Below are 25,776 nucleotides of genomic sequence, written 5' to 3'. Positions count from 1 at the left end.
TATGTGTAATAACTCCTCTGATGAAGCTTTTGAGTTTGCTGAAGTAAAGCTGCATGTAGTCTTTTAGTCTATGCATTTCGATGTGCGATGGTTGCATGACTTTTCAAGTCTTTCCGGATTTAAAAAAAATCATTTTAAAGAGGTTGCACTCACAAAAGAACAATTTCTAGCAGATGAAATACTGATCTGACTGTGAGAGGATAATATTTATCCATTTCCATCCCATTTTGAACAGCACCATTTTAAAATACCGATATTTTTAGGTTTTCCCATCGCCTTACAAATCCAGTACATAAATGCATGGCTCGCGCAGATGTGCATATCCAGCTGGATTACTTAACAAATACAAGTACACATTTGAGCAGATCATAAAACATGAAAACAGATTATTAATATATAACAAATAAATGTACATAAACAATTCTAACCGGTCAGAACATTAAACAGCAAAGACTCTAGATAAAATGACTCCCTATCAAGTTTATTAAGTGCTATTTAAAATATGATACAAATATAATCTAGTTTATTTGTGCCTTCGCTCGCGCAGATCTCGCGCCGCGTCAAACCCAGAGCGCGCGGACATTATTCTCCAGTCTGGCGCGCGACGGCAAAACATATCAGCACGCGCGGCGAAACGCATCGCAAACTCGCTCAAAATATCGTTAGAAAAATAAAATTCCGCTTTTTCAACCGGTTTTTATCGTCAGCTTGACAAAATGGGGTCTTTCGCGTCGAGCTCCGCCATTTTGTGGCAGAATAACTTGCGAGAGGGGTGCGTGTAATGGTTGAATGTAGTCACCCCGTGTCGTTTATATCCGCCCGGCGGTTATCGCCAGGGACCGGGAGTAAATACCTGACCGTTTACTGTAACAAAGCGCAGATTGTACTACTTTAATTGCAGACACCACGATGTAACTTAAGCTAGCAGTGCCAGATATGTGATGTTTTGTAACAGACTGAAAGACTTTTACTTTTGCATTTCAGATATTCATAAGTCATTAATAATATATAGAGAAATATATATCATGAAATATATTGGATATATAAAATTGGAATATCGCAATAAAACATTGGCGAATAAAGCACCATTTCCATCCCATGTGTTCATGAGAACAAAATCATCACTTCCTGAAAAATTGGGGCAAAATATCTGTTCTGTAATAAAAAAGGAAGTTGCTGCAATGGAAGCCACTGTGCCATCATACATTAACTCAGAGCGCACAGACAAAACGCAATAAATATCATGTTATCTTATTGGGTTTGGAATTATTAATGCGTCTTTCTTGCGTTAGGGTTAGTTTATGTGCATGTGTTTTTATCAGATTTTTTTTTTTATACATTTTTTATGCACACTTTTGGAATGTATGGTATGCACATCTTAGCTTCCATCCAACTTTCTTTCTTTTTTTCTTTTTTTTAAGCAATATCCCAAAATTTGCATAATTAAGAGCTGGATGCAAACAGCAAATGGAAGTTATCATAAAAAGTCAAAGTAATTCAGATTGACTGATTTTTAAATACAAATGCATTCATTTAAACTCCTTCCTCATAGCCTTATAGCCAACACTTTGCCTCACTCAAGTTTTATTATTTTTATGACGCTAGTCTAAACTGACAGTTCCCTTCCCCCCACCGACGCTCATGGCCGGTTTCCGTTTTTAACGGTTTGAGAGAGTTTCGCGACTCCCCCTTTCCTTCATCGAGCTCCGTCTATTGTTCATGAGCGGCGCTGTGGCGTTGCAATACCGACGTTTGCCTGCTGGGGGCGTCGCGGAGCCGCGCGGCCTCGGGTCTTTTTGTCTGAACTGGATCCCGCTGCCGCTTCACAGTGTGCGCGATTAAACCGGAGCCGCGTCCGTCCCGCACTGTCAAAAAACCCACTCCAAACCCCTACACAAGCGCAGCCGGTACCGTTGTTTCCCCGTGCAGGCATGAGCGGCTCCGCGCTGCGGTTGGGCTGAGCTCGCTCGAGTCCGTTCGGGCTGCCGTTGGAGCGGGTTTCTCCACTCTCATCCTCCGTCATTTCTTTAACTTTTCAAAACACGCAGCCGCGCCGGACCGGAGCATGGGATCCCCGGACTCTTAGGAACCGAATCTGAGCTGGGGGTTTGACCGAATTTCAGCGAAACGATGGCGAACTCGACGGGGAAAAACCTCCCCGAGCCGCGGAGGAAAGGACAGGCTTTCCTGGACGAGCTGCGGCAGTTTCACCACAGCAGAGGGTGAGCGGGAATTTCGCGCTTATTCTAACTTGAGTGACCCGCGCCGGGCGCGTGAGGGGGTCCGGACGGATCACGGGTGCTCATTCGGTTGTTTTTCTCCACAGATCTCCGTTTAAAAAGGTTCCCGTGGTGGGTGGGAAGGAGCTGGACCTGGGTGCTCTCTATGTGAGAGTGGTGTCTTTAGGGGGCTTCGCGAAGGTAAGTTCCTTACAAACACACACACACACCAAACTCAACATTTCTCATCTCACACACACTCTTCTAACTCAACTCCCTAGCCCGGTTCGGTGGATGTGCCTGCGGTTCTGCCGAGCATCGGCCTGTGTATGAGTATGTGTGTGTATGTGAGTGAGCGAGTGTGTGTGTGTGTGTGTTGGCGCACACACACACTTTCACACACTCTCACTTCAAAATTACCGGGCGGCTTTTACATCGATTAAGAGAACCGACGCTGAGGCACCGAACCCCGTCCGGACCCGCCGTGTGCATCAGCGGGTTTATGTCTCCCGTGTGGCGGAGGACTGCGAGACTGTAGGCCGCACACAGGCCTGTGTATTCCGCGTTGTAAATACACTCGCAAACCGACCTGGTCCGGTCCACTCGCGGGGGTTCGGACAGGTTCTCCCCGGAGCACGTTGTTTTTCGACAGCGGGTCTGATTTATTCATTTCACATTGGAAAGTGTAAGTTAGCAGGAGTGCTAATTGGAGTTAGCATGCACACACATACACAACACACATTATCTCTCTCTCTCTCTATCTCTCTCTTACACACACACACGGTCCTGCATCTGAACCGAACCCCTCTCTCATCTGTCTCTTCACCCTACAGGTGTCGGACAAGAACCAGTGGACCGAACTGGGCGAGGATTTCAATTTCCCCAGGAGTTGCTCGAATGCTGCTTTTGTTTTGAAACAGTACTACCTTCGGTGAGTCTTTCTTATTCAGTTTCTCTCTCTCTCTCTCTGATCAACTCCGGCACATGTGCTCAATGTTTACAGACGCTTCTCTGCTCTCGTGCTCTCAAACATGCGGCTCGGTTCCGACTCAAACGCCTGTGTTTCGGGGGATCGTGTGTTCGTGTTGCTGATTGCATTAGGGAGACTTAAGATGGGTTTTACACTCTTTATTTATTTCGTCTTGTTGTGTTCCTACACATGCATCATTAAGTGACAAATGCAACCTAAATCAGTGAGATTTATGGTTCTAAGTGGACTTGTATTTGGGTCACGTCTAAGGATGCTCCTGTCACTTGCATTGGCATATAGTACTTTGTTTATGTGGTTTGAAGTTTAATTTTAATACAAGCTACACAACATGCATGTGCTAATTCATGTGTGTTTGAATAAGAAACACAAACTTATAAAGGCTTTAGGTTTAAATGTCCCAATGCAACATTTCTTGTGTTTTAACATCTAAACCAGGGAGACTTACAGTGCTAGATGTTGTAGTTAAGTCACTCTTAAGGATGCATCCGTCACTTGTGTTTGTGCTTTATGTGGTTTTGAAGTTTAGTATTTTTGTTGTTTCACAATTTTAATTTGCTGATTCCTCTATTTGCATAAGAGATTTAACTTTAGTTTAGGCTTGTGTTCTACTTATTGTTCCCAATGCAACATTACATTACTAAACCAGCATGTTGTACTTGTCATAGAGGATTCTTTTGGACTTGTATTTGGGTCACTTTTACGGATGCATCTGTCACTTGCATTGGTTCATTGGAGGCCTTTGTTTTGGAGGCAGGGGTTTCGTGGTCGGATAAGACGTTTCTCAACATGCATGTGATGATTGTTATGGATCTGTGTTGGTGTGTTCAGACTCTTTAACTGTCGCTTTATAGAAGCACTAGTTTTGTGCTTTCTAGGTTATCATCTGTGTGCTTATGAATGTGGTTAATGGTGTTTTATGACACACACACTCTTGATTCATGTGTAAACAACCCAATATGTCAGCAGCTGTTTGCACATGCAGAATCTTTCTGTTCTTCTAGCCTATATCTGCAGTTTCAGAAGCGAGGAGCGTCTGCTGGTTTTCCACGTGCGCTTCTCTGTAGTTTAGTAGGTTATGGAGGGGGAGAGACAGACAGACTTGGCAGCGGGGAGCGTTTTGGCTGTGAGGAGACGTACACCTGCCATGCAACGGACTAAATGTAATTATCATTCTGCAAAGTCTCCAGGAGAGGTTGTTTGTGAGATGATCGCAGAACGCCGAGGGATGCGAACTTGCGTTCTCCTGTGTGTCTTCCTCATGAGGACGGAATAGTGCGGTTCATTGTCTCAGAGCTTTAACTGGTTTGTAGCATCCAGTCATGCATAGATTTATTTTGGCTTTAGTTTTATAATCATAAGGTCTTTAGTGCTGTAATTCCAGTAGTTTTTGAAATCTTGGAGAGGTTTGTGTCATGTTGAGGTGTATCCGTCTCTCAGGGAGTTCGAGCGCTCGGTGGAAGCGGATCTGAAGCTTTTAAAGAGTTCAGACACTTATGATTGTTCAGGGGGGGAAATCCAATACCTGTGATGGAGAATCTTGAAACTTCAAGTGAGTGAGAATCAGTGTGGCGTTTGCTGTAGAATAAAGCATCCCTGTTTATGTGCAAGTGCACATTAGTAAACACTCAACTAGTCGTGTGATTTTGAGGTTTTAAGCTGCAGGTGTTTTGATTTGATCAGGATGTTTTTAATTACAGATGTAGGCTAATTTACAAAGACCTTTTCCCAGAACCGTTCAAGGTTTTTCTCAAAGCCGCGGAAAACCTTGGGAGCGTCCCACGCACATCCAGTGAGGGGAAAAGCATCCGAAGGGACTCATTTCTCCAGGGTTTCTCAAACTCGGTCCTGGAGGGCCGCTGTCCTGCACCCTGATCAAACACACCTAGCTGTGAGTTTCTAGTGATCCCGAAGACATTGATTAGCTTGCTTGGGTGTGTTTGATCAGGGTTGGAGCTAAACTGTTCCAGGACCGAGTTTGAGAAACCCTGACTTAGTCCAACTCACTCACACCACACACACTGAGAAGTGCTTGCTGGGTCCAAAACGGCTGTTTTTTCAAGGAATTTCATGTGCTTTTTCTTTTAACGGCTTGTAGTAGGACAGGTGTCTCCATTAGGAAACGGTCTAAGTCTCATCTCACACGCCGAAAAGAGGAATTGGCTTCACCGTCACAGCCGAGGAAGAGCTGGCGAGGGATTTGAACTTGGGTCTTTGGGTTCGCGGTGTGATGCTCTCTCTCTGCTGAACCGGAGCATGTGAAATGACTCATTTAAATGTGGCATCTGCATCCCGGCGCTCCGTCTGCCAACTAAAGAGAGGAGGGCAACTCAACAGCACATGTCAATGTCTTCGTAATTGGCAAATAGTCAATTTTAAAGCAGAGGGAAGCTTTATTTTTTTTTATGCTCTGCATATTTGAGCGTGTGTGTTATTCGTTATACTCCTCGTTTGGTACAGACCATCTAATCATTTGTTCCTCTGATTAATTTGAGTGAATCAATTGATTCGGTTCATCTTGTCAATGAGCTGGTTTGCCAAAAGTATTGATTCATTTTGAGTCATAATTCAAGTATTCCCAGAAACATTGAGCATGTTTTTCTTTAATACAGCTGTGTTTTAATAAGCGTAGAATCTTTATGCTTTTATGCCTGCACACGTGTTACTCCCCCAAACAAAGTTCTTCCTCCTAGTCAAGTGATTTATAAATGCTTTGTGAATGTGTGTTTGCAGATTGAACGTCACTTACTCTTAAAATTGCACGCAGAAGAACCTCAAAAGCAGGCCGAGTGTCTAAACGCATAAATAGTTTCATTCCTCTCTTCATGTGCGTGTGAAGCCGAGCAGCCGTTGGTCTCAGATGTGTTTGTGGTGGGTCAGTCTGCTCTCAATTTTGATGTTGTTTCACATAGTTAGATGGAAGTTGCGTGTAAATCTGTGTGAAGCCTCATGCTCCTCTAATATGGAGACTTAGAACTTGTTCTAGTTTATCCATAACCTGCAGTGTTTTAGTGCCGCACTGCATATACTCTGTTTAATTCTGTTTGAGGATATATTAGTTGTACTGTTGTCTCGAGTCCTGTTTTGGTTTTCTGCCAGACACAGAGCAGCTCCTGCAGGTGAAACTTGACCTTTTCCCCTGTGTCTCCAGTAGGGGGCAGTAAATCACTGTCTGGATCCGGGGGCCGTGCACGTGAGCGCTGACTGAATGCCATAGTTCCTGCTCTGCCAGCTTCATTTCTCTATTTACGTGTCTGGTTTGGATAGTAGATGCTGAATCTGCCTTATTACTTTTCAGGTTTGTGAGTGGGAAGAAAGAGATTTCTGAAACCAGGGCTACTCGATTGAAAGTTCGTTTCCAGCACACCTGTTTGTAATTATCGAGTGCCACTGAAGATTTTAGTCCGCTGGTTCAGGTGTATTTGATTAGGATTGGAGCTTAACTTTGCAGGAAGGCAGCAGAGATTGACTTGGGTTGTACAGAATAGGCCTGATGCTTTCAGAAGGTCCTCATTTAGTGTCTCGAGAAACATCAGCCTGTAATCAGCTGTGGGTTTGTCTGAACTGTCTCACATTGAGCAACCGTACAATCATCAGCATCTGCAGTTTTTTTGTTTGTTTTTTATTATTCATTCATTAATTTCTCAGTGTGAAAGCTGATGTGTAGTTATATATTTGCAGGTGCTGAAAAATGTAACACTGATATACAAATAAAACTTGTCATTATGTACGCACCCCTATGTTGTTCTAGCCTGCAAATCCAGACCTAAATCTGAAAGATTAATGGTCTGGCGTCAACTAATGAAAATCGGCCCGCTCGAGGGGCGGCACCAAGCATGCATTTGAAAATCTCACTGCACGCAATTGGACCAATCACAACAAGCCCCATACGCTTAGCTACCAGCGGAGCTAACTGGTAGATTAACTCTTGCCGTATCCGGTCAGCAAACCAGCAAAAACGTCCTTGCAAAGGAACGATTCGAGCGGCGTCTTCTGTTCCTGTTTTAGATAAAAAGCCACGTCTAACTCGTTCATTGTAGCCGTTTCAAACAACTGGTGTTCGTCCATAGCCATCTTGCAATGTTTACTAATGACTTCGACGTCACAGCGCTGTCGTCAGCTCGCCTCTGGCCCGCCTATATCAGATAACCCGATGTGATTGGTGCGGCTCAGATCGAGGGGCATATTTAATGAGCATCATTACTCGACGCCAGAGTAAACTCTCAGAGCAAATTCAACTTGTGCTCTCGTGGATTACCAGGGTAATGTTGTTCCCAACTTGTGTGACTTTCTTCTGCAGAATGTAAAAATTATTTTGTATAATGTTGTTCACTATAATCATGTTGGTCCCAATTGACTTGCTTTTGTGTGGAACCGAAACTCTTACCAACATTCCTCAAATAATCTTCTTTTGTGTTCCACAGAAAACAATAGGTCATACAAACTCATACATGTGTTAAATGACATGAGGGACATACATTTGTTGGATGAACGAACTATTTACAGTTTAGGAAAAGTCATTTTGCACACGCTTTCTTGCGATTAGAATTAGGATTGATTGCATCTGAAGCGTGAAATTGCAAAAATCATCATTTATATCATCTAGGTTTAGTAGTATAATTAGTGAAAGTGTTTCAGATGGTTTGGTATATATTTAGTGTATGGTCCATTAATAATAGCGGGAGAGTCTGTGTAAGAGATCCAACGAATGTCTGCATTGAAAAGCGCAAGTAATGCTTGAGTTTCAGTGACATATTACATTAAACTACTATATATATATTTTTGAATAAAATGTACAATGCGATGGGGAATATTTTGGGGTTCTGATAATAATAATATTATTAATAATAATAAGAAACTTGTTTATTTTGGCGTAAAATATCGCGATAGTATCATATCGTGAGTTCAGTATCCAATCGTGACGTGAGTGTTTTGTCACACCCCTAATATATAGCCTATGCATATCAACTCAATTCACAAAAATTTGACACTTATCTTCCGATTGTCTTGAATATCAGCTAATTAAGCTCCTAATACACAGTCCTGTGTGTGTGTGTGTGTCCAGTGCAGTGTGTTGTTTTCTAGTGTTTATGGTGAGCAGATGTCTATTTATAGTGTTTGTATTGTAGCACGTGGGAGGCGTGTGTGTGTGTGTAAAAGTGAAAGCTCATTCAGTTGAGGGAACCACTCATGATGAGTCACACTCACACACGCAGAGCTGGACTGTGAATATTACTATTAGACTCACAATACCATTTGATCCCTGATTCTCGTGCTTTCTGAACGCCAGACAGTGTGCAAGCTGTGTGATATGGTAAAGTGTGTGATGGTCTTTTTAAAATGTGATTTATGTTTGACTCTGGCATTTGCATGTTCTCTTTGCGTTTGACAGACCGATTAATCGGTCAACAACTGTACATGCTTCTGCCTTGTTACTTGGAAAATCTTGTCAAAAGAAATATTGTGCAAAGTTAGTTCAATGCATCTTATTTACTATCATTAAATTCTATGCTATATATGTGGCTATTACATTGGCAATCAGACACTCTGCTCTCTAAACATCTTTTATTGGCATCAATCACTTGTACCAACAGAAACACTGTGTTTTTTCTCAGTCCCTGAGGCTTGCAGGTTTGGAGCGATATTTTTGTTTGTGTGGATTTTGCAGATTAAGTAAATGACGTTTGCACATGCTATCCCTCCAAATGCACGTCTGAGTACAGAGACCGACATCCGCTCATTTAAAACATCTTATAAAATGTACACAATACTGTTATAAGCGCTTAATCTTTTTAACAGGTTCTCACTGGTCAGCAAATAAATGTGTCTGCTGCTGGATGTTAAAGTCTTCACGTCTCTCGAATTTCCCCCGGGATCATGAGCGCATATCTATCTGTCTGTCATTCAGTGTGTTGACGTCTTTTTCTGGCCTCTCTGCAGATATTTAGAGAAGTATGAAAAGGTGCATCACTTTGGAGAGGAAGATGAAGAGGAGCAGCCGGGGAATCCTAAACACTTGCTTCCGATTGGTGCAATACCCACGTCATACAACTACCAGCAACACACTGTATCAGGTACAGATGAGCCCTGTCTGCTTCTCTGGGGCTTTAGATTTATATACATTACATGCGCACACACACACACACACACACACACACACACACACACACACACACACACACACACACACACACACACAGTGTGTATGAACTGGGGCTGCACCTGTGAAAACTGAATGCCACAAAGGAAACAGTATTTCTTCTGCCACACTCATTTCAGAAAGACTGATATTTCCCTTTATACATGGATTGGTGTAGGTTGTAGTTTAGTTTGAATGTTTTTCTTGTTGTGCATTGTCAAATTTTCTATTCTTCGATACCCTTTGTAAATGCCGTTTGCTAAGCCCACTCATACTTTGACTATGAACTAGTTTCTGTGAATATTAAAGCGCAAAAAGACTATTTACGTATGAAGTTTGCATGTTCTTTCTTTGTGCGACTGAGAAGAGTGGTGCAGTTTGGTCCACTACACGTGCTCAAACACGTGTGACGTTCGTGAATGAGGAAACTACATAAGAACTTACTCTCACTTCACCAGCATTTCACACACACACACACACACACACACACACACACACACACACACACACACACACACACACACACACACACAAACTCAAACTCAGTCTTCACTACAACCTGCCAAAATAAAGGTTTGGTTTTACTTGAAGAAATTATGACAGAAATATATTACTATTGTACAACAGAATGTAGTTCCCTTTGCTTTGCAAAAAAACTAAATAAATTTTTCAGATTTCCTTTGATAACATTTAAAATAAAATAAAAGAATTAAATTGTTTGTTTTATGCATTTATTTGATTACGGTCATTTAAAAAAATACATTTTTAAACACAGAATCTGGAAAATGTATAGGGCAACATTTCATAGGGCAACTTATTGTTAAAATGTATTATGAATTCAATTGATTAGATATCCTTTTTGATTTCATTGAACAAAATGAACACAGAAAACTGATTTTGGGGGGAAATATAAATTCCTAGGGCCCGACAAACCCCTACCTTCCATATTCTGATGTAGTGAGGAGTGAAGTTTACATTTATGGTGTCTAAACAGCCTGAGGGATTCACACTTGACTGAGTCTTGTTGTGTATGAATCTCTGAGAACCACCTCTTTTTTGCCTTTCCTTTTTGACAGACTATCTCCGCCAAAGCTATGGGCTGTCGACGGATTTCATCCCTCCATCCGATTACAACAAACTGGTGCTGTCTCTCCTGTCCGGTCTCCCGAACGAGGTGGACTTTGCCATTAACGTGTGCACGCTGCTGTCCAACGAGAGCAAGCATGCCATGCAGCTCGAAAAAGAGCCCAAACTCGTCACGCTGCTGCTGGCGCACGCTGGAGTCTTCGACGACTGTACGTTCGCTTCTGCGGTTCCTAGAGGATTTACGCTTCGGGACTGCGTGTGTTTTAACGTCACATGTGTGTTTGTCTTTCAGCATTAGGCAGCTTTTCAGTTGTATTTGGGACAGACTGGCGGGAGAAAACGTCACGAGACTTTGTGAGGGTAAGAATTGCATGCTTTTTGCTTTCTATTTACTGTAACAGTATGAATTGCTCCTCTTGTGCTCTTAACTCTCTTGTCCTGTCTTCGTAGTTTTGGAAAGATGTCATTGAAGACAATGAAGTCAAAGATCTCATCTCAGACAAGAGCAGCACATCCCAAAGTATGTGTGGGTTGACGTGTCGGCTACTCTTGTTTCCTTTGATGTGGTGATGGCGTAGTTTCACTTTGATTTGTCGAGATGATTCATCCGAGCGTTACTTCACACTAAGCGTGCGTAGTTGTTTTTTCAGGTGGATCGGAGACGAGGGACGTCTGCACTTCTCTCTTCCACCCGGCACGAAGCGTGGGCATCGGAGACGTCGAGGGCCAGCGGGTGTTGCAGGTGGCGATGATCCTGAGGAACTTGTCCTTCGAGGAGGCTAACATCAAACTCCTGGCAGCTAATCGCACATGTCTGCGCTTCCTCTTGCTGTGTGCGCACTGCTCCTTCATCCAGCTACGGCAGCTGGGTCTCGACACGCTCGGCAACGTCGCCGGAGAGGTCAGAGTTCACCATCTAAAAGATACATCCTAGTGTTGTTGTGATGACACATTTTTGCAGGCCAAACTGGAAGTTAGTTCTGGTTCCATCAACAAAAGGATTTTTTCATTGACTTTTGCATTATTGCAGACAATGAGCACATATGCACTGATACAATGATAACTCCCAAAAATCAACTTATTGAAGTAACCTTTTGTCCTGGTTTACGTGCAAACCATAGACTGTAAAAGAAATATGGACGTAGTGTCCGTGACGTCACCCGTAGGTTTCTGAAGACCGTTTTTGAAGCCTAAAGTGGGCGTGGCCGACCGTCGCCATCTTGGTAGCGCATCACTCCCGAATTTATTTATTTTTACAGTCAGACAATTAGCTGAGGTAACGTGACGGCTAACAGACAGCAGACAGACGGCTAATGATGACTAATGACCACAGCCGCGGGAATCCACCTGTCACTCAAAAGTGGACACACTTAATTATGCAGAACTTTAAGGCTTAATATAATGAAAACGGATGAGTTATAAAAAAATTCACCCCCCTCACAGTCGTCATGAAGGGAAAAATAAGCTATATAGACCAAAGCCACTTTTTGCACCAGGCTGTAAATTTGACTCACTTTTGCAGCCAGTCGATGAATTGCCGTTGAATTCACTTCCGTGTTGGTTTCAAGAGAGAGACAGGGAGGTTGCCGCTTGGTGCAAACGAATAACCTGGCAACTCGAGTAAACGGCGTTAACAAGAGTTTAGGTTCGTCCCTATTCGCCTACTTGTGGTAGTACTTGTAGTATAAATAGTGCGAGTAGTGTATTCACACTGAAAATGCCCAAAAGACTTTGCACTTTAAATGTCTAGATAATGTCTAATGTCTAGATAATGTTGGACACTTCATGCACTCAACAGTCGGACTGATGCTGGATGTCAAATAACTGTATTCATACAGTAGATGGTTGAGTGTATGTATGGCGCATCATGTGGGACACAACTTTTATATTATAAAAAATCTGGTTATTCCCTGGTAGTGATGTCAATCTAGTCATTATTGACAACCTAGTATAGTATTGCATTTATTTATGTGAGATGTGGTGTTAAAAAATTTAGCAGTATTTTGACTGTACACGTTTATTTTTTTGCCCACTCTGGATGAGCTGTCTAAATCCGCAGTGTGTCACATATTTACACTTGCGCACTTTAGTAAGCCAACCGAACGCAGGGTAATACATGCCAGGTGCATTAATGCAAAAAAAAAACATTGCCTTCAGGATGATGGAACGGGAATTACTAAAATGCTCATTTCCAAGTTTTGGCCTACAAAAATCAGCCATGACTCTGTGGTTTTATGGGCTGTTTGTGTCAGATCTTTTGTTTAACGGTCTGTGTTTGTCCTTTTTCAGCTTCAGTTGGATCCAGTTGATTTCCGAACAACACATCTGATGTTTCACACCATCACGAAATGTTTGTTGTCACGGGATCGTTTTCTCAAAATGAGGGGTAAGCATCCTTTCGGGTGAGCCGTTCGTCCAGTAAAAGCTTGTGGTTTTCTGGGAAAGATGCTGAATATATTTCCATTGTGTCCTGCAGCCATGGAAATCTTGGGGAACCTGAGCAAAGTGGAGGATAACGGCGTCCTGATCTGCGAGTATGTGGATCAGGAGTCGTACCGAGAAGTCATTGCCCTCCTGACGCTGCCGGACATCATGCTGGTCATCTCGGCTCTCGAGGTTTTGTACCAGCTGGCCGAGCTCGGGGAGATCACATGCTCAAAAATCTCCTCCGTGGAGAGAAGCATAGGTATGCTCCTACATCTCCTGCTTAAAATATGAGAAATGCATTAATAATCTATTAATCAATCAAGTTTATTTAATAATAAACATTAAAAAATATATTGCACATTAGGCAGTTTTATATCAAATTTTTAATGATATAATGATGTTTCTGCTCCAGTTCGTCTGTCTTTTAAATATATAAACTTGAATGGTGGCTGTAATAACTTGATTTCATGACAGGTTTATTAAAAAACACATAAATGTAATGTTACATGACTTTCTTACAAGCTTTACATCTTTCTGATTAAAGGGGGGGCATGATACATTTTAGTTGTACTGTTTTTTTTTCAACATGCCTTATAATGTTCTTAATGTTTATTTCGTGCTTCTAACTGCAAGTAAAGAGGAAGAAATGATTAGTTCATCTGCTGCTTGAACTGAGGCGCTACAGCGATCCGTCACGCATCATTAAAGAGCATGAAAACATTTATTGTTTGTTTTTTGTTATAAAATTGACAAAGCTGAGCCTTTTTCAGACCAAAAGTTACAAAGCTTATTGCGATTTATTGGATGACGGGGCGCTACAAATAATTTTTAGTGACTAAAAGATCAACCTTGAGATTTAAAAAATCAATATCCAATCATCAAAATGAGAATCTGATATTGATATTATTCACCTTGCCAGAAGTGCTAAATAAACTTCCCTTTTTCGGTCTGTGATTTCAGCCCTTCAAAACAGTTTCGGTTGCAGAAATGTTGGTGCATCACTAACCATGATGAGCAGTGAACTGACTAGTTTGTGTTGGTGTGTGTCAGATCTTCTAGTGCGGTTGGTGTCAGTGGACCTGCACACGTTCGGACCCGACGCCCTGACGGCAGTCAAACTCATCGAGCATCAGGCCTCCAGCTGTCAGGTCTCAGAGGTCCGACCGCAGCTCGTGGAGCACGTTCCCCCTCCTACGCAAGGCACTCCTGGCGCTGGTACAAATCATATGTTGTGATATTTCAAAAAATCTCCCAAGAAGTTTTTTTTTTTTTCAAGTCATTTACATAATGAAGTAACAAAACAAAAAAAGTTTGTATTTTGTTTTTTGTGATGAAAATAGACAAATAAGCTGGCATGGCATAAAATAAATATGCAAATATCAAATATACATATTAAAATCAACTAGACAGATAGTCACTAGTCATTCATCCCCTTCACTGTGTCAGATTATGCGATTTTGCCTCCTAAATTCATATCGTGGACATGAAACATGTCAGACTACATGTTGCTTCCAACCAGTCATCGCTTGCCATCTTTAACGACGTACGTGATGTCATTGAGAAGGCAGAACTAGTGACTTTCGAGAGTAAACAAACAAATGGCTACTGAATTGGCGTGTTAGCTTAATGCTAATTCCAGCACTGCACTTTCGTTCACCAGTTTTCACTCTGTCATGGTTGTCGCTCAAGGAAACCTCATAAAGGCAGGATTATTGTTGCCATAGCTCCTCCATTACCTAATTCAACCTAGAAGCACCAGGACCCATAGACTTGCTTTCTTTTTGCCATGTTTGAAAGCTGTGTATGGAAGAGCTTCTGTGCTCTTATTGGTCAATGTCACTAATGTGACAACCAGTCGCAGAGGACCGGAGAGAAATTAAACATGCTAGTCTTTCTTTAGGGACGCCGTGATGCAGACACTGAGTCGACAACGACATGCTTTATGGGATAACATGATCGATTCTTGCATTCTGATGCCCATTGTTGTTTACGAATCACCATGATACATGGCGTTATGATGATGTAGTGTTGATTTGAAGCGCAGCATTGTGAACTAGTGCTCTTTTTAAGTCTTAAGATAGTTTAAAAATGTCCCACAAAAATGGGTGAGTTAGTAAATAGAGGAATACTCCTACAGTGAGCAGTAGCTGTGTTAATGAGTTAATTTACATTGTGTTTGTGGTTGTTTCGTTGCAGTGAACAGGGCACCTGTGCAGTCTACGCCTCCGCCTGGGATTGTGGAAGTAGATGGAGAGAAATTCACAAATCAGTGGTAAGACTGCATGTCTCTCGTTCTTGCACTTCTCAAATCCGTTAAGTGTTCGGGTGATTCATGAATGCTTTCTGCTCTTGGTAGGCTAAACGCTCATTTCGAGGTTCATCCAGACTGTTCGGTCTCTCGCTCGGAGATGTACTCTGAATATCTGGCGACCTGCAGCAAGATGGCGCGGGGTGGTGTGCTGACATCCAACAACTTCTACAAATGCCTGAGGTGAGATTAATGGAAGTGTTGGGCAGACGGCGCTCTCCTAAATGGTATATATTGAACTCGAACAGAAAATTAACGCTGTGCTTGTGTGTTTCTCAGGACGCTGTTTCCTAATCACACGGTGAAGCGTGTTGAGGACACACGGCTGAGTGGGCAGGCTCAAATACATGTGGTTGGTGTGAGGAAGAGGTCGATTCCTCTTCCCGTCCAGCTTTATTATCAGCAGCAGGCCAGTCCTGCACCAGTTCCTAAACACGAAGCCCCCTCAGAAACCCCTCAGGCCCAGTCAGGTAGATGCACAGTTAACTGGATTAATTACATTTCATACTTGTCGGTTTGCAGTGGCTGGCAACAAACCTGGCTTATGAAACACTGTTTTTGTGGAGCTAACACAGAATTTTGGTGCCAAAACTGTACAACATGAAAGTTTTAGAATGTTGCTTAGCAACAGACAGCCAATCATAAACTGCCTCAGTGCTAAACTCATTAAATATTCATGGACTTTGTACAGTCAGAGAAACTTTCACACATTCTTTTCAGTGTTTTATGGAAAAACAGAATGTCAAAATGATGCCAGTGATACAGAAAGTATTATTTTTCAGACAACAATTTAAGTTTATTAACCTTGTAAATATATATATATAAAAATAAAAATAAAGACTAACAAGGCTTTGTGAAATCCATAAAAAAAAAAAAAATTCATTTTAATTTTTCTGGATTCCGTTTTAAGTTTAAATACATTTTTATAATTAAATAGGATGTGAAATCAATTAAATTCGTATAACTCTAACAATTCATTAATATATTTAACACTAATAGTTCCCTATGAAATGTTTTTTTTTTTTTTTTTTTTTTTATTCTGTCTGTTTTCTGATTTTTCTGGATCCGGTTTTGATTTAATATACGAAAAATGGGTAATCAAATGACACATGCATAACTTTAACAATTGAATTAATAGTTTAAAATTAATCAAATGAAATTTAAACAAGTACTGCACAACCGGTTTATGGTTTAAATTAAAACACGGATGAAAATTGTGTGAAAGTTATACATTAAATTCCACTTTTTATGACTGGATTCCGCAATTCGGTCTGTGTTTTCTGCATTGCTTAAATCATAGGCCCCTAGTTAACCTGATTATAAGAATGAAACAAAACCCCTACAGTGTTGAATGTGAGGATAACCCAGTTGCATCTTGTTTATTCATGCAGCGCTGCCCCCTGGTGTGGGAGTGCAGCTTGTCCGGGCACCAGCACCAAGCCTTACTGCCGGCCCGGCATCACCACAGGTGGCCTTCACCATGCACGGATCATCACACGCCAACGCTCCCAGTGCTCCTGCGCCAGTCCTGACTGTTCCACGACTCCCAATGAACCCGCCAGGAATAGCAACACTTCCCCCTTGCCCTCCGGCCACCGCCCCAGTTCCCATACGACCCAATGACATTCTCAAAACAGCCATGATCCAGAGCTCCATACCAACAGCATCTGCTACGCCCGCAGTTCCCAACCACAGTGGCACACCTACCCAGCAGCCCTTGCTCCATCACGCCCCTCTTACACTGATCCAGCAGGGGCCAGCGCCCCAGGGACACGTATTTACAGGTCGAGTGCAAGGAGTTTGTCCTTCATTGGCACAGCAACGCTCCCAAGACGCTGTGGTTCTTGCACCGCCTCAGTATGTGAGTGCGCCATGCACTTCCCTAATGGCAGGAGGGCAGGTTGTGACCGTTGCAGGCGTGACGAGCACTCGTGTCGCATTTCAAAACATCGCCCCCAAACCAGCACCTCAAGCGCAGTCGCCACAACCTCAACAGCAAACGCAACAGCAAAGCCTAGTCATCGTCAGTCCAAATCAACAACCCAACACCGCATTCGCCCCAGCCATTCATCAAATCGTGCTAACCAACCCCACTTCTCAGACCATCCAGTCATCTCCCTCTTCTCCGAACACACCGATCCCCAACCCTGCCCCGGCCCAGCCACACACAGTCAGCCAGATGCTGTCCGTCAAACGGCAGTTTCAGCAAGCTCCGCCCCCTCCTCCACCCCCGACCCAACCTACCTCCACAGAATCCAGTCTGATCAAACAGTTACTGCTTCCGAAACGTGGTCCTTCCACCCCTGGCGGAAAACTCATTCTCCCCGCTCCGCAAGTTCCCGCTCCGGCGAGCACCAGGGCGCCCAGTCCGCAAGTCGTATACCAGGTGACCAACAGCGGTTCGGTGCCACCTCAACCGCAGTTGAACGTGCAGCTTATGCAGAGTCCCGGTGCTGTTCCCATCTCAATACTACCAGGCCAGATCATTTCCACCTCTACTCCTGGTACACTCCTGCAGGCTGCGCCCAACAACCAAGTTACCTTCACTGTTGTGCCAAACTCTGGCTTCCCCGGCCAGGTAGCGCAGACTCCGCCCACAATCGGCCTGCAGTTGACTCCGCCTCTGCCAATCGCGGGAGCCACGCCCATTCCACCTTTCCGAGGTGACAAAATCATCTGCCAAAAGGAGGAGGAGGCCAAGGATGCCACGGGATTGCACGTGCATGAACGCAAGATCGAGGTCATGGAGAACAATTCGGTCCCCGATGGTTCGGCCAAAGCCAGCAATGGGGAATCGGCGGAGGTGGACGGACCGAAGCTGCTCAACGGGAGGAAATTCGACTCGAGTCTACCTCCATATCACTCAGGGAACAGCCAAGCAGAGGCTGCACAGGCGCCGAACGGCCCCCAGGGCGGCAGCGAAGGCCCTGGAAAGCAGACGCCCTGCGACCCTAAAAAGCTAATGGTGAACGGGGTGTGTGACTTAGAGCGATCGGACGCTGGTTCCCATCCAAGCAAAAACATTCCAAATCATAAGGCTTCCAAACACATGGGGAACGGTGAGGTGTTGTCGCCTCAGAAAGCGCACGGGCTCACGGACTCTCTCACGGACACTGCCAAAGCAGAGCAGGCAGAACGCCTGGCCAACGGGCCCAGCCACGGCGCTGAGATCTCCAACGGCCCAAACTCAGAGACATTGGGCGTGAGGCAACAGCACCCACCTCATAACCACTCCCCACCTCCGCATGTTTCCGAGCCGCCTCCCGCTAACGGCACCATGGAGAGCCGGCCGCTGAAGAGACCGCTGGAGGACGGGGAACGAGGTAACTCCGGCATCCCCACGAAAATGGGTGTACGGATAGTGACCATCAGCGACCCCAACAATGCTGGCAACAGCGCCACCATGGTGGCCGTGCCGGCGGGCGCAGACCCAAGCACAGTAGCAAAAGTAGCAATAGAGAATGCAGCACAGCAGAGACCAAGTGTGCCCTCGCCGCTTCCTGAAACCAATGCTCAGGTAATGTGATTTAGGTTTAATCTGAACACAACGTTTACCTGGCTTTATCCAATGTTCAGATCTCCTTTCTGGAAATGTATGCAAATTAGTGCATATTTCAGAGAACTTGTAATGCAAAACACCTTAATGTGTCTTAATGTGCTTAATCAGCTGGTGGAAGTGTGATGATTGCCCTATTCACCTTCAGTGTCTTGCCTGATCAGAAACAAGTTGGTTGATTTTTAGATGCTAAGTTGTTGATGTGTTTTTCAACGTGGTGTCATCAAATACTCAGTCGGGATATTTGGGTGAATCTCACGAAAATTGCTGCGATGGCAGTGAGATTGTTCATTTTTTTCACATTGCAGAAATTGCAGGGCCAATGAGGCCATCATGCAAAAACATTTTGCATTGAAAATGAACATGAACTTGCAAACAACTTAAATGGGCTTAATTTTCTGCATGCAAAATGTAGTGTAGCTATTTTTCTGTTTTTGGACTGACATGTGACCTTTTTTGCCCTTGTATCCTTTTCTTTTTCTTTGTTTTTCTTGCACTTAATGTATAAATCCTGTCCAATACTTAAACTTGCATCATCATCATCATCATCATCGTGAATTTATATTAGCAATGTTTCGGTCATCGGCCTTCCTCAGGATTACAAATCATGCAAAAGTATCAGCAAATTTCAAATCACCTGTTACGTTTGATTACAAAGAAAAAGCTTAATTCTACATCTAAAAGAAGTGCCCAGTTTAAGTGGATTTATACATCTCGTATTTATATTGGATTTTTATCCGACGCACACATGAATAATTCAGATGTGCGAGGCACTGTATTTTCTATTTCTAGTAAAACATGCACATTTATACCGTGCTTGACTATTATTATTGTTATAACTATGTGCCATAGTTGATGTTTTCAGACTGCATAATCAATGTTAAATTAACCTTAAGCCTTCTACTCGCTGTACAGCAGCCTGTGTCAGTTCAGAGTCCGCCTCCAGTGGATCAGGCTTCACCGGGAGCCAATCAGAGTTCTCCAGCACCGGGAGCCAATCAGAGTTCTCCAGCACCCGCCCTCTCTCCAGAGCAAGCACGCAAACCTGGACAGAACTTTAAATGTCTGTGGCAAGCATGCAAACGGTAGGAAAATGTGTGATGTGCTTTGTTGTAGAGATGCTGTTCTTGGTCAGTGGTGGTTAATGTGACTTAACGCTTTACCATGATGTGTTTCAGGTGGTTTGACACGCCATCACAGGTGTTTTACCATGCAGCTACCCAACATGGCAGTAAAGACGTGTACCCAGGGCAGTGCCAATGGGAGGGCTGTGAACCTTTTCCTCGACAGAGACTATCCTTCATCACACACCTGCAGGCAAGACCCTGTCTTTCTGTTTTTATAGATGCTGCTTGCTAAGCCACCGGTCAAAAGGGTTTTGTGTTTTTGAAATAAGCCTCTTCTGCTCACCAAGGCTGCATTTATTTGGTCAAAAAGTTTGACTAGCATGTAAAACAGCAGTTTTCTATGTGAATATGTAGTAAAATGTAACTTTTCCTGTGGACAAAGCTGAGTTTTCAGCATCATTACTCACATGATCCTTCAGAAATCATTTTAATGTGATGATTTGATGCTTAAATGTGTTAAAGTCTGGCTGCTTAATTTTTAGGGTAAGATTTAAAAAAAAAAATTATATATATATATATTATTCAGCAAGGATGCATCAAATTAATATTACAAAATATTCCATTTCAAAGAATTTTCTGAATCTTGAATCTTGAGTTATAATAACTCTGTAATGTCAGTATTAAAATAATAATGCTGAGTTTCCACAAAAATATGAAGCAGCACAACGGTTTTCAACATTGATAATAATCAGAAATGTTTCTTGAGCAGCAAATCTGCAAATTAGAGAGATTTCTGAAGGATCTTGTCATTTTAAATGTATTATTGTAAAATATATTCAAATAGAAATTGTTGTACTATTTTACAATATTGCAGTTTTCACTCTTTTTGATCAAATAAATGCAGTGTTGGTGAGCATAAAAGACGACTTTCAATAACAATTCCAGACTTTTGCCAGGTAGCGTGTGTGTGTGTGTGTGTGTGTGTTACTAATCTGAGAGTGTGTTTTGCAGGATAAGCACTGCTCGAGGGAAGCGCTCATAGCTGCACTCAAACTGGAGGAGCAAACACAAGGCAGCAACCCCAACACTTCCAAGTGTGTAGAACTACTTCAGCTCTTTCATGCTAGCTTATGGACGTAGATGATTGTGACAGACATTTTCCCTGTGTGTGTGTGTGTGTGCAGGTCTCCTCCAGCGGCGGTCAGCAGTCCTCCTCCCAGACCACAGAAAGCTCTCGTCAACCACCCCAGCGCAGCTCTGATGGCTTTACGTCGAGGCTCCAGGAACCTTGTGTTCAGGGACTTCACAGTGAGTGCAAGCTCATGCCAACAACAGCGGCATCTCCGCTGCTTTCAGACGTGTGGAGACTGGAGCTATAGTTGATGTGTTTTTGTTTTGTCTGTTCAGGACGATAAAGAGGGACCAATGACCAAACACATTAGACTAACTGCTGCCTTAACATTAAAGAGCATCGCCAAGTACTCGGACTGTGGACGGAAGTAAGTAAACCGTGTGCATTCTGTGGCATAAAAGCATAATCATGTATGAGTAATACTCTGTAAGATCAAAGTTTAGATTTTCTTTATGTAGACATTGTGTCAAGTACACAGAATAAAACAGTTTAAAAGATAATTGCTTTTTTTCTCGCAATTGCGACTTTATATCACGCAATTCTGACTTTATAACGCATAATTGTGAGTTTATATCTTGCAATTCTGACATCTTTTCTCACAATTGTGAGATATAAAGTCCAATTCTAAGGGGGAAAAAATACTTATTTTTTTATTATTATTTTTTTAACCTCAGAATACTTTATATCTCACAATTCTGACTTTACAACACGCAATTGCGACTTTATATCACACAATTCTGACTTTATATCTCCCAATTGCGTATTATAATGTCAGAATTATGACTTTATAAGACGCAATTGCAACTTTATTTCACACAATTCTGACTTTATATCTCGCAATTCTGACTTTATATCTCGCAATTCTGACTTTATATCTCGCAGTTCTGAGAAATAAAGTCAAAATTGCGAGATGTAAACTCGCAATTGTGAGATAAAAAGTCACAATTATCTTTTAAAATGTTTTATTTTGTGGCGGAAACAAGCTTCCATACATTTTGAATCATATTTCACACAAAAATAAAAAATAAAGTTATAAGAAATTGTGTTTTGCATAAAGCCTATTTTTTGCATTTGCTTGACCTAGATAAGTGTTCTGCTAGTTCTCTTTACTGCATAGCCAAAATATATATGTAAACTGTAAAGTATTTAATTATCATTCACTTTCTAATACATAGAGAATTTTTTATTGTGTATATACATGTACATGATTACTACTTTGCAGACATTTTTTTTTTAAATCCACATTATTCTCACGATTGATGCAAAACTTCACAATAAGGATTAATTTAACATGAGTTATCATGAACTGTCCAAAAAATGGTCACACTTTCGTTTCGGGTCCAATTCTCACTATTAACTATGGCTTTTGCCTCAGTTAACTCCTAATTACTGCTTATTAATAGTTAAGATAGTTGTTTAGGTATTAAGGGATGTAGAATATGATCATGCAGAATCATGTATTAATATGCGCTTTGTAAGTACTAATAAACAGCCAATATCCTCGTAATATTATACTTATAAGCAACAAGTTAATAGTGAGAATTGGACCCTAAACTAAAGTGTTTCCAAAAATACTTTTTAAGCATTTAAGTGTTCATTTCTACATTTACTAATACATTATTAAAATCACAGGTTACTATCTGTTTATAATATTTATTAGACCTGACATGAACGAACAATGAACAGTTTTTAACAACACTTTAACTAAGAATATTAAATACCATAACAAATGTTTTGCTTATTGTTAGTCAGTCGATGCATTAACGGATGTTAACTAATCTAAAGTGTTATCAAAAATGTTTAATTGTCATCATGCAGTAACACTTTACATTTAAGGTTTCACTTGTTAACATAAGTCAACTTAATGAGTAATACTTACTAATCATATTTACGGCTATATTTTTAAGTTCAAAAATGTGTATGTTAACATGAGTTAATGCACTTGAACGTTTTTCTTATCCAACATTTACAATAAATGCTGAATATTAAAATATTTTGCTCATTGTTAGTTAATGCATTAACTAATATCAATAAACGAGAACTTGTATAGTTTTACCCATAATGTCAAAATGCAGAAAATCTTGAAATAGTATTTGTATTAATGTTTATTAATAATAATAGTAAATATTTTCTATTTTGGTGTGAAATGTGAGTGTTGATGTTGAAGATTGCCTTGTTCCAGCATGTACATGTACTCCAGCATCATGAAGCAGACATGATGAATGTAATGTGTGTGTGTGTGTGTGTTTGTGTTCAGGCTGGTGAGGCGGCATGAGAATCATCTGTGTGTGTTGGCGCTGAGCACTATGGAGGTCTCCACCACGCTCGCTAAATGCCTTTACGAACTCGCGCGCTCTCTGCAGGCCTGAGCTCGGCTCAACCCAAAAACCTTGGGAAGCAGATGAGAAGAATCCAGTCTCCCCATTCTGCTGGACGCCAGCGTTGTTGGGTCACGGGGCGATACCTCTCGTCTCCCTAAACACCTCTCTCTCTCTCTCTCTCTCTCTCTCTCTCTCTCTCTCTCTCTCCATTCCCAGTCCCTCTCAAACTGCCACGGGTCTTCCACCAGCCACTCAGAAACCAGCGCCCATTTCACTCTTCTAACCGCCTCTTCACGCCTGGCCCAACGAGCACATTTTTATAGTCCCGAACGAGCGCCTCTGATTGGATGAGGGGGGAGGGGGGGGGTTGTTTGTGGGCGGGGCAAGTGGACAACGGGGCGGGGCGGCGGAGGTGTGGCTAGATTCTTTTTTTTCTTTGTAACTTGATAGCTTGGTTTTCTTACTTGAGCCGATTATATTTTCACTTATTTATTATTGAAATAAATACCAATATGAGTAAATGAGACAAAAAAAAAAAAACGTGTACATATTTGTGAATAGATATAAAGTTAAATCACCCTCCTTCATGCCGCTGCTGCCCACTGGTATCAGAAGCATTACGTTAAGTAGATTCAGACTCACTTTTTTTATTTCCACCCCCTGGTTACTCGTCTGAGATGTGATTCTGTACTCAGCAGTGGATGAATGTACTTAAACCCTGTAAATATTCTGCGAAGGTACTGATGCTGTAAAGTTTTGGGAGGGCTGGCTGAGGGCTACAAGTTTTTCTTTGTGGAACTGTGATTTTGTTTTTGTTTTTTTTTCTCCCCTTTTTTGTACTATTATAACTTGTAGAACTCATTTTGCTGGCTGAAAGAGTATGAAATAATATATCATATGTCATTTTGTAGAAGAGACAAAAAAACAAATATTGAAGGTATTCCCCTCAACCTGTATTCACTGTAACCGTCAGAGTACGAGCCGCCCGCCCGTACGTGATTCTTTTTGTATTTGTAAATTGGTTTAAATACATGGAGTTTTATACAGGTTTTCTCCTGTGTTCTTTGCTTTCTGTGCAGGTATGATGATATTTTCCTCCAGACCTTTTTTCTATCTTAATATAGTGTGGGATTTTATTGTACTATTTTGCGTTTTTTCTTTTTCTTTTTTCATCCATTCTTACGACCACGCCACATTCCGGCTCCCGGACCCCAGGCTGTCCTCTCTGCTGTGTGTTGTGTAACATTTATTACTGCCTGTTGTGTTTAGCATCCCAGCGGGGTCGTGACCCCAACCCCCCCGCCTCTCCCCCCCCTCACCACCACCATTTCTGCAGTGTCTGTAGGGTGTGCGATGATACATATATCTAACAGTCTGATATAGATTGGCTTCATTTACTTTGGTGACTGTTTATAGTTTTTAAATAAAAGACTGAACATTTTTGACACACTGTTGACATGCCTTTTTTTCTTCAGACATTCAAAATCATTAAAAAGATGCTCTAATATGGATGTTTGATTTGCTGAAAGTGGTCGGGCAATGTTTCTCTACATGGATTTGTTGTAAAAGATCTCATTCATAAATACTCATTCATGTAATACATATAAATATGAAGCTATAGACGCCAACAAATCTGCCCATCATTTTTCACAACTTTTCAAAGTGATTTGGATGAAGAAGGTGAAGCAGCAGACATGACACTTTACATTTCAGACACAATACACCATAATAGTTGCCCTCAAACGCGCATTATTATCATTTATTACATGGCTTGGTTGAATTCTAATGTAGAAGCGGTGTGTTATTTCTTTATAACTGACCGCTGTGAAGCATAACACACCGTTGCCATGGAAAACAGAGCGTTGCTATGGACGCAGGATTCTAACCGTAGAGACGGAACGGACTATTTTCTTTAGCGGAAGCAATACAATCGTTTTTAAATCAATAAACTCCTTTTTAGATCAATATTTTGTGTCAAACTATTGATTTATTTGGTGGGTAGCCATGTAATAAGCTGGATAATGTAGAGCGAGGCGGTTAGCGAATACAACCCCTTCAGGCAGAGCAGAGAGAATGTGCAATGAGTACAATGTCAAAACTACATTGTTGCAGGAGGAATGAGGCTCGAGTCTGGGAAACACGTAAGTTCAGAAAGATCGATTAGGCTTATTGTAAAGTGAACGGCCAGAGATATTAAAACTGGTGCTGCTTATGCTTTATGATTTACCTGTCACGTGATGCGGTTAATCGCTGGCAGGTGCACGTGATTACGCCGCTTCCGTGTTTTCCCCATTTTATTTTTTGTCGTTGTACTAAATATTTTTAAATAGACTTATTATAACTTAAAAAAAGGGTTATTATTTAATAAGGTAACTAAAAAGACAGTTCTTATTTTGTTATGAAATATTGCCGTGTTATAAAGAAATTTATCCGGAAGAATTTTTTTAAATATTAAAAAAAATTACGTCCACTCCAGTAAATAAATAAATAAAATACTCTGCCTCGGCACAAAATAATTAACAATATATAAATG

General features: G+C 41.8%; 1 protein-coding gene across 4 annotated transcripts; it reads left to right on the top strand.

The window, feature by feature from the left end:
- Nucleotides 1-1,767: 1,767 nt before the first annotated feature.
- arid2 (AT-rich interactive domain 2) lies at nucleotides 1,768-24,690 on the top strand. 4 transcript variants are annotated; one of them, XM_084408422.1, is made up of 21 exons: nucleotides 1,768-2,222; nucleotides 2,327-2,420; nucleotides 3,053-3,150; nucleotides 9,148-9,281; nucleotides 10,423-10,641; nucleotides 10,725-10,792; nucleotides 10,883-10,952; nucleotides 11,071-11,333; nucleotides 12,722-12,818; nucleotides 12,909-13,118; nucleotides 13,910-14,074; nucleotides 15,056-15,131; nucleotides 15,216-15,350; nucleotides 15,447-15,637; nucleotides 16,559-18,684; nucleotides 19,639-19,808; nucleotides 19,902-20,040; nucleotides 20,802-20,884; nucleotides 20,975-21,098; nucleotides 21,198-21,289; nucleotides 23,180-24,690. In XM_084408422.1, the coding sequence occupies exons 1-21, from the start codon at nucleotides 2,131-2,133 to the stop codon at nucleotides 23,289-23,291; spliced, it is 4,758 nt and encodes a 1,585-aa protein (XP_084264548.1). In that variant the 5' UTR covers nucleotides 1,768-2,130; the 3' UTR covers nucleotides 23,292-24,690. The 4 variants fall into 4 exon arrangements, with proteins under 4 accessions (XP_084264548.1, XP_084264550.1, XP_084264551.1 ...); XM_084408424.1 differs by having other exon boundaries at nucleotides 1,826-2,222; nucleotides 11,083-11,333; XM_084408425.1 differs by having other exon boundaries at nucleotides 1,982-2,222; nucleotides 11,083-11,333; nucleotides 19,642-19,808.
- Nucleotides 24,691-25,776: the final 1,086 nt, after the last annotated feature.

Source organism: Rutilus rutilus (genome assembly GCF_951802725.1).
Source record: "Rutilus rutilus genome assembly, chromosome: 4".
Lineage (NCBI taxonomy): Eukaryota > Metazoa > Chordata > Actinopteri > Cypriniformes > Leuciscidae > Rutilus > Rutilus rutilus.
Note: the sequence above shows the minus strand (reverse complement) of the source record. Positions and strands in the feature narration are given on the sequence as shown.

Coding starts and splice junctions, on each gene's coding strand:
- arid2 (XM_084408422.1), top strand. CDS start 2,131: ATGGCGAACTCGACGGGGAAAAACCTCCCCGAGCCGCGGAGGAAAGGA. Junction 15,132..15,215: donor GAGAAATTCACAAATCAGTG/GTAAGACTGCAT, acceptor TGCTCTTGGTAG/GCTAAACGCTCATTTCGAGG. Junction 18,685..19,638: donor TTCCTGAAACCAATGCTCAG/GTAATGTGATTT, acceptor CTCGCTGTACAG/CAGCCTGTGTCAGTTCAGAG.